The sequence below is a fragment of the Ornithodoros turicata genome, chromosome 10 (genome assembly GCF_037126465.1).
Source record: "Ornithodoros turicata isolate Travis chromosome 10, ASM3712646v1, whole genome shotgun sequence".
NCBI classification, from domain to species: domain Eukaryota; kingdom Metazoa; phylum Arthropoda; class Arachnida; order Ixodida; family Argasidae; genus Ornithodoros; species Ornithodoros turicata.
This window is the reverse complement of record NC_088210.1, coordinates 30,926,351-30,941,459: the sequence shown is the minus strand read 5'-3', so window position 1 is coordinate 30,941,459 and position 15,109 is coordinate 30,926,351. Positions and strand designations below refer to the sequence as shown.

General features: G+C 46.3%; 1 protein-coding gene across 1 annotated transcript in view; it reads right to left on the bottom strand.

The window, feature by feature from the left end:
- LOC135369861 (echinoderm microtubule-associated protein-like CG42247) overlaps window positions 1-14,292 on the bottom strand; it is a 29,925-nt gene extending 15,633 nt beyond the window's left edge. The window contains exons 1-2 of the mRNA XM_064603434.1: window positions 13,141-14,292; window positions 5,940-6,159 (exon numbers count right to left, since the gene is read on the bottom strand). Coding sequence (XP_064459504.1) covers window positions 5,940-6,159; window positions 13,141-13,776 — 856 coding nt within the window. The 5' untranslated portion in view covers window positions 13,777-14,292. The remainder of the gene's footprint in view (window positions 1-5,939; window positions 6,160-13,140) is intronic.
- Window positions 14,293-15,109: the final 817 nt, after the last annotated feature.

The following is a 15,109-nucleotide window of genomic DNA, read 5'->3' as shown; positions in this document are numbered from 1 at the left end:
GATAGCTTTATAGGGCCAACAGTGTGTAGGTCCGTCCGCGACTTCATAGAGCCACGTGACGAGACGTGACACCACCACGTGATTGCCAAAGTGTGTTTGCGCGACACTGAAATAGTGTCACCACCGCAGTGACAAAGCGAAGAAAAAACGATTTTACGACACATAAAAAGAATTTCAATAAAAATGTAATCGCATTTTTTTAAAAAGAAAGTTTCGCTAAAAATTTACCACCAACGATGGTCCCGTTAAACTACGGCATTTCAAAACATTTGGCACAGTGCCCTAAGGTGCAGATTTTATTTCAATTTGTCGTTGGGAAAAGGAACGGGCTCTTACTTAGCTCTTGGCCCAGTGCCATGGTTTCCTCACATTATAAGTTTAGTTTGCCGCTTAGCTTTTCACAGTCTAGATTTGTGATAGCTGCAAGGTCGTGACCAGATAAGCACTGACAGCAGAATAATGCTAGCGTGGTGAACTCTTGTGAACTGGTGCGCTCTTTCATATGACCCCATGACATCGTCATTTAGGGATGGTGTAGCTGAAAAAGTGCACGCGTGGAAACATAACCTCGAGTTCAGAGTTAAAACACTACATCATAGAACAATTATTCCCTTTTCTTTTCTTTTTTTTACGACAGATTTTTTTTTTTTTTACACCTATTCGACAGATCGGTTCTGTGGGCTCCCCTGTAAAGCGTGCTCTGCCTCACTATGAAGAAGCATGTGGCGGAGCCAACTTTCGGTTCGCGTTAGGTTGGAATATCTTCCCACTCTCCGAAAGTCCCTGATGACATTCTCCCGTTGATTCTCGAGTGACTTATTATCATTTCTCGCGATTTGAACTTTCTTAAACTCGTATCGAATACTCCTCACTGAACCTTCCGAATGCATATCTCTTCCTTTTCGAAACAACAACAGCGCACGAAGGCGGGAAGTCGTTGAAAAGGTTAGCCAGCTGTCGGACACGAACCCACATCTTCTGGGTTCAGGGCGCTGCCATTAACAAAATTAACTTCCAACATTAATTTCCATCGTGAACAACATCGCATCGATATTTATCCAAACGTATAGTAAAAGACGATGCTTTACAGTTTAATGGTTAATTTTCCTTTTATTTCCTTTCGTTCTTTTTTTTTTAGTTGCAGAATTGGTCGCGTGCCGAATTCAATTTCTCCATATCTTTTAAAATTTACTCATCAACTTATCAACAGCTCAGCCGTTAGTTACAGCGGTCGTAGTAGTTACAACGAGTCGCTATCAGTGCATCTAACGTTTTCTCTATATATCATGAACGATAAGACAAGCGGCAGAATTTAATTAATTACGGCTCAACTGTAGATGAATGCAAGATGCGCGTGACGGCTTGACAGCCAATGATTTCATGTGGAGGTCAAATTTAAACGTTGGGGTTCGCTCCGTGACCAGTATAAGTACCACATATCATTAGTGCACAGATACGCAGAATTGTAGTCGGTAATGAAGCTGAGACTGTGCTACGCTTTCAAACTTGGCAGAAAGACTGCGGCGAAGTGTTTGATATTCACTGTACGTCCTCCGTTGGGTGGTAAGGGATAAAGTTGTGAGAGCTCCACCCTAGAAGTTCCGCGTACAAAAAAAAAAAAAAAAAAAAAAATAGCGCTATGGTGACGTGAAGGGATTCTGTGAGCAGAGGAACATTGAGGTTCATTGAACATTGTTCCGGCCATCTACGTTTTTGTATACGCTGTGAGCCCACTAAAAAAGTGGTCACTTTAAAAGGACAGGTTGGCGTTGTCGACTGACTTTGAGAATAAGAGTTGTATACTGCTGTGAGTTACGCGTACATACCACATGCGAAATATCATCCAGCGGAGTGTCGTATTTCTTATTTTTATTTTTTATTAGCTAAACAAGAAAAAACAAATGGGATGTCCACGCATGGTTTCGGTTTTATAGTGATGAGAGTATGGGCCAAATCATCTTCGCGGATATCACGAGGTTGTGTGGCCGAGATAAAGGTGATTAAGAACTGTTTTGAGATATAATAAACTGTAACCATCAAGTTCTGTCGGGAACCGGTGACTTGAATGCTCGTTGGAGTTACTGCCAGTAACGTCACGGCAATGAAAAATTCAATTATAAATAACCTGTTGTGATTTTTATTGGACCTATTTCGCCATGTAACTCTGGGCGTCATAAGAGAACGTGTAACAATCGTTTCCATTTTTCTTCATTCATTTTTTAGTACGGCCTTCTGTAGCAACTGAGGTTGCTTGCATATGAACCTAGTATTTGTAGTCCATATTTTTTATTTTTCAATCAATCAGACACGTTCGGAAATACGCGTTCTGGGTTGTGCCTGCTCGTCATTCATTTTTTGCGCTGCTAGAAACATTTTTATAACAATTTAATTTTGTGTAATGTGTTTAGGTGTCGTAATCATGTGTAATTTTATGTGTGTAATAAAATGTCTATGTGTCGCGCATAGTCAGCTATTAAACGTTACTATTATGAAGTATTAGTATTAACATTATCAACAGCGTAACACAAACACATAGAGGTTCTGCTCATCACGCAATATCCCGCAATCCAGTCTGATATCCAATATTGTGTGCATAGTACATAGTACAAATATCTTCAAAAATGGGGAGAGATTGTACTTAATTGTCCCGTTTCGTACTTTTTACTTTGTGCTAAGATTAGCATTACGACCATTTTTCCGTTGCCTCCGTCGGGGGTTCTTAGAATCGCTATAATTGTCCTAATTGTCCGACTTGACCTTCGATTTGCTTCGGCGTAAAAAGAAAAGATCACTCAACCTCGACGTACCCAGGAATGAGAAGAGCTCGTTCGTGACGTTAATCACACAATGGACTTTTACAGAAGCAAACACCGATCGCGGTTAAGCGGCGACGCTCAAAGACGCGATCGAACGTTTCGACGCTACGCCTGCCGCCCCGTCGACAATCGATGCATTCTGATTTTCTTCCCAGTAGCAGATCCTCCAAATGTGGCACCATAAGCATACATGCATAAAACATACACACTTTGATACAGCAAGCACATTACGTCCTCGGAAACAACAAAGAACGTGCAAAAAAAAAACTAAAACATAAAAACGAAGCTTAGCAGATGACAGCACTTTACTAGGCCTTATCTAGCGGACGACAGAAGAAAGCGATCGGCCAAATGAATCAATAGGCTAAAATGACGCCGCCGAAAACATGTCATGGTCGTTAAGGTAAAACACAGGGGCTTCTCTGATGCGACGGACAATGTACGGCGATAAGTCGAATCCATGGTGGACAGCGTACACGAAGGCGTAATCCCGCCATCTCGTTCTGCGCAGGTGGCTGCAGACCATGATATACCCTTCGACGATCGGCGGTGGCTACATGGTCGAAGATCCTTTTCGTGTCGTTGGACTTGTTGACGTACTTGAAACGTTCTAGGTTATTTTTGCGCAAACTGCGAACGATTGGTGACCATAAGGTGTACGCTGTTTTCTGACTGAATAGATTTGGTGGTCGAGTGATGACTATACGAACGGTGTAGGTTTGCAGAATTGTTTATGCACTGCACCGTTGGTGGGTTTTCGTGAATTTAATGGTCGAATGGGTCCTCATTGCGAATGCCTATGTCGATTGGAAGTAATCGTTCTAAGCCGGTTCAGAAGGGTTTATGCTCTTTTTCCGGGATACGAGGGTTAACGCTGCCAACTCCAGCCTCGTCTGCTTTGGATTGATTTTCCACTGATTGATTGCTTCATTGATTGATCGACCGATCAGTGAATCGACAATTGATTCACCGATTCATTGATTCTAGATCTACCCGATCCAACTAAGACTTTCGATAATTTAACCTGTCAGAAATAGCAAACTGCAATCGAAAACGTCGTCTGCTTCTTACAGAAGACAGTGTTACCTGAGGTCACAGTAAGAGCGTGGAGCTGACACTGAACGAAACGTAAGAGGCCATGAACAACAACAACAACAAAAAAAAAAGACAAGAAAACAAGGAGAAATTTGTATCTAACACGCCATGCAAGAAACGTGCGATCTGCAATTTATCTTCAACGACTCAATGAATAATCCTGTGCCTAATAATGCCTAAATCCAGGTTAGATAACGGGATTACCCAGGTCACTCGATGCACGGCAAAGTCCCTCCCCCAGCGAAGGTATACAGACCCCGTTTACCTTTCAGATTCTAAATACCGATTGGCGATGCACGAACGACTGGTCAAGTACGTACGATCGATACTTCAATTTACGAAAAAAAAAAAAAATGACCGCCGTCGTACAGAAGACCATCTGTTCCTCTCTTCCGCCACGAACGGGCGAATCTTGAGATCCTTGATTAAGTGGTTCTGTGTTTTATCGAGCAAGAACACGTGAACGCAATTGGTACAGCGCATGTTTAAACTGGAGAAAGTCATTAAGCCCCTGCGACGGTCCAGTTCCTTATCATTCAGGCCATCGGACAAACTTCGAAGGATACATGCGCGCGCAAAGGTAAATGTTCGGGGTATCCCAGCTGGAAGCAACGTTGTCCTAGGAATGATAATGCGAAATGGTTGATTTGATTGGAGATACTGAACTTGACCATGGCCCTCTCGGGAAGAATTATTAATTATACCCAAAAAGAGATGTTCCACAGTTACCTATGGTGGTTTATTGATTGCGACAAGGGTAAGCATAGAGAGAGATGTTGGATAGAAAAGGGTTTAACCAATTATGGCAGCGCTCGTATATGGTCTTTCGAGTCCAACAACAACTGTAACAAGCTACAGGGCAAGAAAAACTGCGTGCGTTTAGCGGTTAAGCAAACAGATGTGGAAACAAACAACGTGCAACGCTTCGTACCTTAAGTGATCACAATAATACAGTTCTTAACACATTAATGACGTACGCAACACATGTCATGCGATGCGCATGTCATTCGGTTATGGGTTGAAGCGCATAAGAAGCGATAAGATAAGATAAGAGATCTACTCCAACAGAAGCACGTGCTACACCACTAATCAGAGTTGTAAAGCGACACAAATATCGCATCTAAAGTTGTTCTCGTTCACGCATGAACCGATTCATATGAACCGGTTAACCGACATCGCATTTTTCGGTTCAGGTTACGGTTTCGGTTAATTGGCGATGGCGAACTGCGGTTATGTTCCGGTTTCAGTCCTTGCAACAAAGCCTGTAACTCCAGGAGACAGAGCATCTGGACAGGAGTAAGAAACCGAACCTATCATCGATGTTAGATTATAGTCGTTAGTTGTGTTGTACTACACACGGTGTTCATCAATAAAATGATGATACCATTATTTAAAAATATATATATATATGAAAGCAGAGGTTCAAAAGCTGCATAACTGATTGGGTGTGACGAGTGCCCACACGAGCAGTTAAAACCTGTGCTCAGTATACCATGTTTTACATGAATGCAAAAAGAAAAAAAACTGTGGCAAAGACCAGTAGCTATAAGAAACATTAAAAACCTGGAATGGAGTTGGAATTAGGAAAGAAAAATATAGAGTTGGTGGTTCCTAGATGACAAAAACCTGATCGCAGCAGAAGCCTGAGGCTTTTCTGATCGCAGCAGAAAAGCTTCAGACTTTGGAAAGAGACGGAACAGGCGATCGAAATTTACAACACAATCCGGTTAAGCCACAGCAGAAAGTAACCGTTGCAGGCAAAATGTAAATAAATTATTCCGTGACAGTCACTTGTTTTTAAAGTATTTACGCGCGGAAATTAATTTCTCTAAAAGCAAATAACTACAGTAATTTATATACTTTAATTAATTACGTGACCCATCTGACCGTGGACGTCACGGTCGAATAGCATTGAGCGTGTAACTGTTGCGGTCTTGCGTCAAAATGCTTTTTCGAACTTCGGGCAAGGCTGTATACAATTATCGTCAATATTATAATCAGCTAATAAAAAAACAGAGCTTATCTTACCGTCTAAACTCGGCGCGCTTCCTGTACGCGAGATGGTTTTGGCACTGTCCGGGCGTGTCTGGGAAGCCTTATCTTCTTCTTCTTCTGCATGTTGACTGCCCAACGAGTGAAGCGACCGGCTGTGCCTCTTCAGGCTAGAGGTCCGGCCGTCGTCGGCTGGTTCCAGGTAGAAAGTATCCACGTCTTTCAGGTCGTACTTCAGCTGTGAGAAACTCCGGACCTACACAGAGAGAGGCAGACGAAAGAACTGCGTTTTAATCCAACACGCGTAACAGTTCCCTGAGTTGGGGGAGATGTTCTTTCTTCTCCCCCATGATGGTTGGCTAGGAGCGTGCTATGCGGCGAAGTTCATTTCTAAGAGTGTAGAAGCCACTAAGCCCCCAGAAGCGTACTATAGATGCCCTTCACGTTGTCGCCAGCATTTCCCTGAGTCTACACTCTTAGAAATGAACTTCACCACATCGCACGCTCCTAGCCAACCATCATGAACCATCATGAACCCGAATGACAACGTTCTCGCTCCTGATTTGTTGAAAATGGGAGGCGGAGCCTATGCCGTGCCGTGCATAATAGGCACAACATAGGCTCCTTCCTACCGGCAACCGGCAGAGCGAGCAAATAACCGGCCGTGCCGGTGTAACACCGGCCTGGTGGCAACCCTAGCTCAGTGATGTCAGCCTAATGAGTTTCTATGTTCGCGCTGCTGATTCTGTAACTAACTAGTCTACGGGCCTCTGTCACACGGACAGTCTTCAATCAGCATTGGAACCAATGATCATTGAACTAATGCGCGTAGCGCCACCTAGCGTGTACCGCGTCAACTTCTCGAAGCGCACTGGATCTAACGCTCCCTGACAGGTTGACACGTCACACGCATGGTGGCGCTAGGAGCATGCTCAATCGCATTGGCTTCAATGATGATTGAAGACTACCCGCGTGACAGATGTATATCAGCTTTGAATGTAGGAGCACTTCGATGCAAAGGGCCATCTATTACCGTCTCGAGACGAAGTATAACAACTCCTTTGGCAAACCCAAAACGTACTGTTTGCTGTTGAATGGAGAAAAAGGCGGTGGTCAAAAGCATGTGTCACTGAGTCGATACTGAGTTCAGAGAAAACCTTCCTAACTTTTCTCTTTTTGTTCAATATCTTTCGGCGCTGGAAAAGCAGTCAATATGAGATTACTAGTGAAGTCTTCTTTTAAAAATCAATCAATCAATCAGTGAAGTCGCGACATTGTGCTGTGCGAACGTGGGCAAATTGAAGCCTCTTGAAATAGAGCCTTCTCGACAAGCTATTCGCGAAAAAGCCCATGAGTGCCAGTGCCAGGGGCTGATTGGCTGTTTCGTGAATTACTCGTTGACTTTGTGTCTTAGGCTCTTGGAGTCTCCATATATGTAGGGAGTGACTTTTTCGGGTTAAATGTCTTTCTCAGATTCGGCGGGTGAAAATCGGGTGCTATGTTTAAATTTGTGGTTCAGGGAGACATCGGGCGATAATTGTTCCTTCCGGTGTTATCGGGTGTTTTTGTCTATGAAGTCCTTTCTAATCTCTTTCTTCTTCTTTCTCATTTTTGCGGAATCGTGTCCCTTGGCTATGTATCACCATGACAAGCAGGGCACAAGTTACTCAAGGTCAGTCCACATCGCCATGGACTGTGGAGACACACTTAACAAGACAGTGGAAAGACACTTAACAGCCTGGAAAAGAAAATGGGGAACAATTTTGGGGCGAGAAGCTGTAATTGCTCCCCGATTAACTTCAATGAACTTCTTTGTTTAGACTGTAGCGTTCTTCTTCTTCTTCATAGCGGTTAAGAGTGGCTATAGCATCTGTAGATCCACATCAGTTCATATATATTTGTGTTCGCACTTTAATTAACGTAATCGGAATAACTATTGATTGACTTATTGATTATAAAAAAAAGAAAAAAGTGGAGAAAATTGGCTATAGATACACGGAGAATATAAGTATGTTCATAAAACGCTACTCGAACTGGTTCAATGTAGGAGAGATTAATCTTCAAAATGTCCATTCGAATGCCATATATATTTCGACTGAAAAGGGCCTTTCTCTCTCTAGCCATTGATTTATGCTTTTCTCCTTACGTGTTTAGGTGTTTGTGTTTGCGCAGTCATCTGTACCGCATTCGTGCGTTTTGTGTTTATCTCTGCACCTGTCAGTGACATCGCACGGTGTTAAACGGTTCAATCTCGGGCCTGTCTATTAGAAGCAGGGGGGTCGAGGAGGGGGAGGGGGTTACCTAAAGGTTAATTATTATTAAATTCCGCGATAGCGCCGCGAAGCAACTGTGGCGATGAGCGGCGTACAGACGTGGACAGATGGAGAGAGGACAGCAGGAAGGAGTGGGGGACAGGGGGGGTTGTAGTATGTGTCCTGGGCCGACTTCAAAGGGAACTGTGCCGACATTCGTCTAGAAAGTCTGCGGAAAAAACCTCGGACAGCACAGCCGATAACGGGATTCGAACCCACTCACCTCCCAGAGCTCGGCGTGGAAAGCGGTCCCCTGTTCATTGTAGAGTGGTGTGTGTTATACCGTACCCCGTATAGTATACCTCAAAAGCCACCAATATGTCCTAGAGAGCTGGGTTCATGCGTAGTAGCAAAATAAATCTCGCATCAACGACATCACGTGGATCATATACTCCAACACTGCCCGAGGTACAGTGCACACCGTTGTACCCTTGTGCCATCGCTGACCCGCGTGGATAATCGGCCATATACTCCACCGAAAAGGTTCTTGAGTGTGCTGCTGGCCCGCAAACCAGCTCATACTTGCCATGCGCGCCCTTGTGCGAATTTCTCGTCTCGACAGACCTCCTTGACACCTTGCGACGCTCTTTGTGTTTTGTGCGCATTGAGATTTCGCACGTGGACTCTCCTATACGTCGTTGCTTTTGGTGCCAAGTTTTCTGGCGATGTTTTCATCCATCCAGTTTCCATTCCGTGTCCAAGTGTATAGATTTGTGTAGTTTCCCTTTCTTTTCTGAATAACGCGTCTTGGAGTAGCCAGTCCCGAGTGGCTCGAGACTAACATCTCCATTTCTTTTTTCAAATCAATCAATCAATCTCATGTGAACCGAGCGATGAAACCACACATTTTCTACACAGCAGTATTGGGCATGGAGTCGTATCTCCCAATGTCACCTTGAGACGGACGTATCAAATTAAGCGGTCACTGATAGGCCGTGTCCCGGCTAAGCGTCCCGAATCCTCCTCGTGGAGGAGGTGCGTGCCACGAAAGCGATTATTTAGCCCTCTGATAGCGGCACGGCACGATACATGACGCCAACCGCACGCATTAATTTTGTTGTACGCGACGCCACCCACTTTGTTATGCAATGTAACAACATTGTACTTATTATTGACGCCGTTTTTTGCCAGACCGACCGAGACATAATTATCTTCAAGGTCGAGCGTGTGTCGAAGCTCCTTTCAAATTCGTACCAGTTTTTCCGTGGCTGGTAAAGCCAGTAGGCATGGCGTTGAAGCACTACCTACTCTGTACTAGAGACAAATGGCAACCGCCTATCGGGGAGCAGGTCATGGGTTATGGCCAGTTCTCACTTGGCGACGCCCGACGCGGCGTCGTGAACGGACGGCGGAAGTAGACGGGCATTTCCGCCGCCCCGTCAAGGCGCATGATTTTCATGTTCCCACCACAGTGGCATTCCGTCGCCCAAAGCAGACGAAAACTGAAGAGGCGTGGCCTTTCTCTGTCATCTTATTGGTCGTCAGTGTATCGTTCTCGCCACCTCTCGCCGACGTCGTGAAAGAGACCGGCATGGCAATTTTTTTGGCTCGACGTCTCTCCTCTCCCGACTCCGGAAATGCACGTCTATTTCCGCCGCCCGCTCGCGACGTCGCGTCGGGCGTCGCCAAGTGAGAACTGGCCCTTAGTTACGCTGAAGTCCGCTGCAAGCGCCACATGCATTATTGGGGAGAGGAAATGACACGTGAAACTACTATCATCATTGCCACCGTCGTTCTCAACACAGCTCATCGCCAATGATGCCGATACATGATGGTTTCGGCAAATCACGTGATAATGGATAGTGCTAACTAGCGCCAAATACCATAGCGCAGCGGCGATTGCCAGAACTACTACCCCGTTCCTGGGAGTTTTGCGGATGTCCAGGTCTCTAGTACAGTAGTAGGTCGTGCGTGGAACAAGTACCAGGACGAGGAGTCTGGATATAAGGACGCGACGCTTCACATCGCAGACAGCCGGAACTGGAGCAACAAAAATCGTCTACGCGTCGTATCCTAGCGGCACTCCAGCGAACAACGCTCGGCGCACGTCAAAAAACAAATCCACGTGGGTAGCACAAAAGTACAAAACCGGTCCGTAGTGGGACCGACGAGTTCGTCCCGCTCGTGTGGTCCTCCCCACTTGTCCCTACTAGAAAAGCGAAGCCCCCCCCCCAAAAAAAAAGAGAAAGAACGGAAATGTTTAAAAAAAAACACGTTTATTTCGTTTTTTTTTTTCAATAGAATAAACCAAATAGACCAAACAAATAGACAAATATACCAAATAGACCAAAATTTTCAGGCGACAAAATTCAAAAATGTAAATTTTCGTGCCTTTGATGCGTTCAAACCCGACAACAGTGCCTTAGGAGCCTCTAATCCGCCAACCACCGCAATCCTCCATCTGGCCGCTCCAAGCGATCGCCATCGCGTTCACATAATGTCGGAGTTCGAGTCGGAGTGGACGGATTGTTCTAATTACCTGTCGCTGAGTAGACAGCAGTCTCATGGGACGCTCTGCTCTGCATTTTGCCTAGAGGATATGAGCAGTACTAATGTTTCTAGCTCATTGTATTGCTGTGATTTGGCCGGCAATGCTTCGACTCAGCAGTAATCGCGTTTGGTTTCCATTTTCTCCAATTGTTTTGAGAAAAACCCGAAAAGAACCGTTTTTTTTTTCGAAAATTTCCGGAAATTTTGCATCTCTAGACTTCCTACTTCTGTCGTCCCCATACTGCGCCATCTAGTGAAGACGGAGGTAACCCTCTCCGGCGCCTCAAGTTCATGCGCACGCGCATATAGGCCATTGTGAAAAAGGTCCATTATGCTCCTCCTATATCGTTCTACGTTGTACAGTGGTACAGTGTCGGACAAAAGTTTACGGCACACGCCCCGGCGCATTCCCTCCTCGGTGTGACACGCTAGCAGCGAATGGGACCGTACGGGCTTATAGACGTGTGTCTAGGTAACCCAGTCACCTGTTTTGTTCGTACGGTACCATGCGCCAGGGCGCGTTCCGCAAACTTTTGTGCACCACTAAGTCCATTCTTTTCGAACGAAAACTGCTGCACCAGTGCTGCACCGGTTCTGCACCAGTTCTTAAATACACGCGAGGTCCATGGCGAAAAGAATGCGAGAGGATTGCACTGCTTGAACTAGTTCGGGAGGTGCAGGCGAAAAGAATGGACCTACTGTATGTAGAACATGATATTAGTAGGAGCAGATCCACGGTTTTTCTCAAGAGGGGGTCCCGCCATGGACGGCATGCTAGACACGCGATCTATAGGGTCAATAGACCTCTACCCGAGAAACGTCATCATGACGTCGGTAGACACATTGAAACCGAAACAAATCGGAAGGGCAGGGCTGGGTTTCCACGAATGGGCACTTGTTCGCTGCCTAGTATTGAAAGAAAACTAGGACCTAAGGTCGCGTCCCTCTCAGGGACCATCGTAATCCCCTCAAGGCCGTGGCTTTCGGGCGCGACCTTGTGCGCCCCTATAGCTTCGAGCGTAGTTCAACTCTACCAAATTGGTGGCGCTGTCGAACACTATGACGTCATTTGTTTACAAACAGGGAGAGGTCTATTAAACACTATGTGAAGACAGAAAATTGTGGAGGGGGTCAGGACATCCCGCCCCCCCCCACCTCTCGATCCGCCCCTGGATATTAGCGAGTTTTACTATATTGTACGTTATCACCTTTATGTACGTATGGGATAGCGTGGTGGTTCTGCGCAATGCGCAAAGCTCTCATTATATTCTGCGCGTGCGCGGGACCACAAACGCTATCCCTTACGTACGCAAAGGCGACAGCGTACGTTACGATAAAACTCAATACCGTGTAATCGCTGCTAGAGAGCAGCTTAGAAGCAAGTAACACTTGTTGTTAATGATGACGATGATGAGAGTAGAAGAATATATAGGTTTAGGTCCCAATTGACGTAGTACATGTTACTCCAGAGTAATTAACAGCATAATACGAAAAGGTCTTGAAATGAGGTCTCCTTCTCATGAAACCCAAGCAGTTGCGTAGCCAGAAAAATATTTCGAGAGGGGGTCAGGATTTCACCCTCGTTTTCTCTCTCCCAAATGCACTACCAAAGGCACAATTTGGGGGGGGGGGCTTTGATGGCCCTCCGAGACCACCCCCCCCCCTTCCTTTTGGCTACACACTGGCCCTAAGAAACGATATCATTTGACGTCGCGCGGTCTGTCGGCGGACATCAGGCCAGTTTCCCCAACGCTTTCACGACACCGAAAAGTATGTCGTGGATCGTTGCTGTTGTTTCCTGACAGGTTATGGCTCATAACCAATGAAGCCATAGGACAACATTTGGAAAATACGTTTATCGATGTACTGAAAGGTGAAGTGCATACGGGAGGCCGTTAGGGGCCTTATATAGTGCCAGTGCTTCAACAGACACCATTGGGTAGTGGACGCGAAAGAAAAAAAAAGCTTTGAACTACCTTATCACCCGCATAGGCACAGCAGTTTTCAGACCATCGACATGGGCCATTGAATAGCCCATCATATCATCTGACTGTGTATGTTCAGAACTTTCACCTTCGAGATCAGGTACCGGTACGACTTGGAACAACCGCAATGTTCGGTTATTGAGTAAGCATCGATAATGTGCCAAGCCTATATTTTGCACGACGCGGTATTGATCAGTACATCCCCACATCCCTATTATTTTTCACATTTCAAACAGAGAAGTAATCCGTCAGCATGATGACATCACTAGCGCCCGATCAATTCCATCAACCGCTGGCTTATAGGGAAGTATTTCATTCATTTGTCCATGTTGCTGCTGAAAACACGATGCGACGCATCAGAGATGATTTTTGTCTATTTAACACTAGCTCTTTTTAATTATTATTATTATTCTTTTCGATAGCTCTGACGTACGATGAAATTATACTTACCACTTCCCCCTTGGGAGTCATCATTATCCTCACTTCTTTCATTTTGAGGGCGTCCCCAAAGTCTCTGAGGACATCCTCGAAGGTCTGCTCAGTCTTGAGGTTCAGCAGCACCCTGCTACTAATGTCACTGTCCGCCGAGTTGACGACGGTGATAACCCTCGTACTGTCCCGGCCGCCGGACCCCGGCTGAGACGACGTCCTGCTCCAACCGTTCCTCCTGCCGAGAACTCCTCTGTTGCCGACGGGTTGTATGATCCTGGGATCGTCTTGCAGGGCGCGGCCCCTGCTTAGTTGTCCGTACGCCATGGGCACCATCGCCTTCGTCCCAGATGCAACGTACGCAACACCGTCTTCTAGTTCGTCCAGCGCTCCAATCTTCTTGCCGTCGGTCGTGAAAATGAACCTGACGCCGTTACTGACGTTGAGGCGTTGAGAGAGGTAGTCGTAGAGGTTTTCGATGCTTCGGAAGTCGCGTCCCGGGTTGATGGACACCTTAACGCCGGAACTAAAAGGATCTCCGTTTCGGAAGAAGGTTGCCATCATGGCTTTTCGTTGAGCTGCTTCCATGAGGAAGCGGGAGTGGGTGTTGGTGACCCGACGTTGTCGGGGTGGAGGGGCCCGCGAACCGTACTCCATCTTCGGTGTCCTCGCACCGTATTTAGCGTAGCGGGTGAAGCACTGCGGAAGGGCTGCCAGACGGTGTCGTCAAGCCTTTCGTGAATGCGTGCTTGCACGAAAAACCGCACGAAATATCAAGTCCAGACCGCATGCAGAACGCGACAATGATCCATGACTTGCTGGCGATCGGAACGCAAGGTTATCTTCCGAAAGGCCAAAATGCTGCGAGCTTATCGCACCAAATCTCCGTCTAAAACTCGGCAGATAACTTTCACTCAGTCTAATCACTTTTCTTCTCAACTAGAAGCCGCTGTATTCTCGACTGTCACTCGAGGCAAGTCACCGCCTCATGCTGCAAAATGTCTCGATACCTGTAGGTGCTGATTTCCAACCGCCGCTCACGCGCATTCGTTGCTGAGAATAAGGACGCTTCGTAACGAAGGTATACCTTGCGTGAGAAGCTGCAAATGAAGGGACGACTCAGAAGCACACAACACAGACGGTGGCACAACGAAGATCGCAGACGACAGAACGCTGCGCGGCCATTACTGCCTGTTGCCTGACCGAGACGAATCTGCTGGAAAGCGCAGCTGCTTCGGCGAATTTGAATCGCCATAGAAACGCCGTAAACGATGTTTCCCTCCCCTCTCCATTTTGCCTACTCCCTTCTCTCCACATTCGAAGGTCCTCTCTCTTGTTTTCGGATTCGAAAGTTGATCGATCTCTCCTCTCTTGGTGTGTGTTTGCCTTGACGGTTCTGATCGGCATGACCGACAGCCATTGAAATGGTGTTTGTAGTTTCCGTAGGCAAGAAAAAAAAAAGAACACGGTGGATACAGTGTTGGTGCAAGAACATTTTGATCTCTTTCTCAGATGCAAGAGGAAATATCGAGTATCGCGATGGTAAAACGTGTCAGCATAGTTTGTTCCTATCCACATTGGATGATGGCAAATAAGAAGATGCGTGGCTTTGAATCCTTCCTTGACAGAGGTAGTCCAGTCTAAACTCAACTTCCATTACAAACTGCGGAAGCCAGTCGTGTAGACATCAATCCTTGTGCTGGAACCAGGACGAGAACTTAGCCGCAACTGTATTATGACGTGACGTCGTCAGCCCGAGCGCCACCTAGCCTGGACAAGCCCGGCGAACTCCTCGAAGAGACGTCATTACAAGGCGCAGTATAGAGGCGGGAGCGTGGGCATGAGTCTTTACAAAGCAAGTTGAAGAAAAAGACAACTTGAAGACAACAAAGACGAGCGTGTCCCCCTTTGTTGCAGTCAACCACCGCAGATGATTTCAAGCACCACAGAAAGCCTCTGCACGTACGGGTGGCTTCTGGCCTCCTCTGTG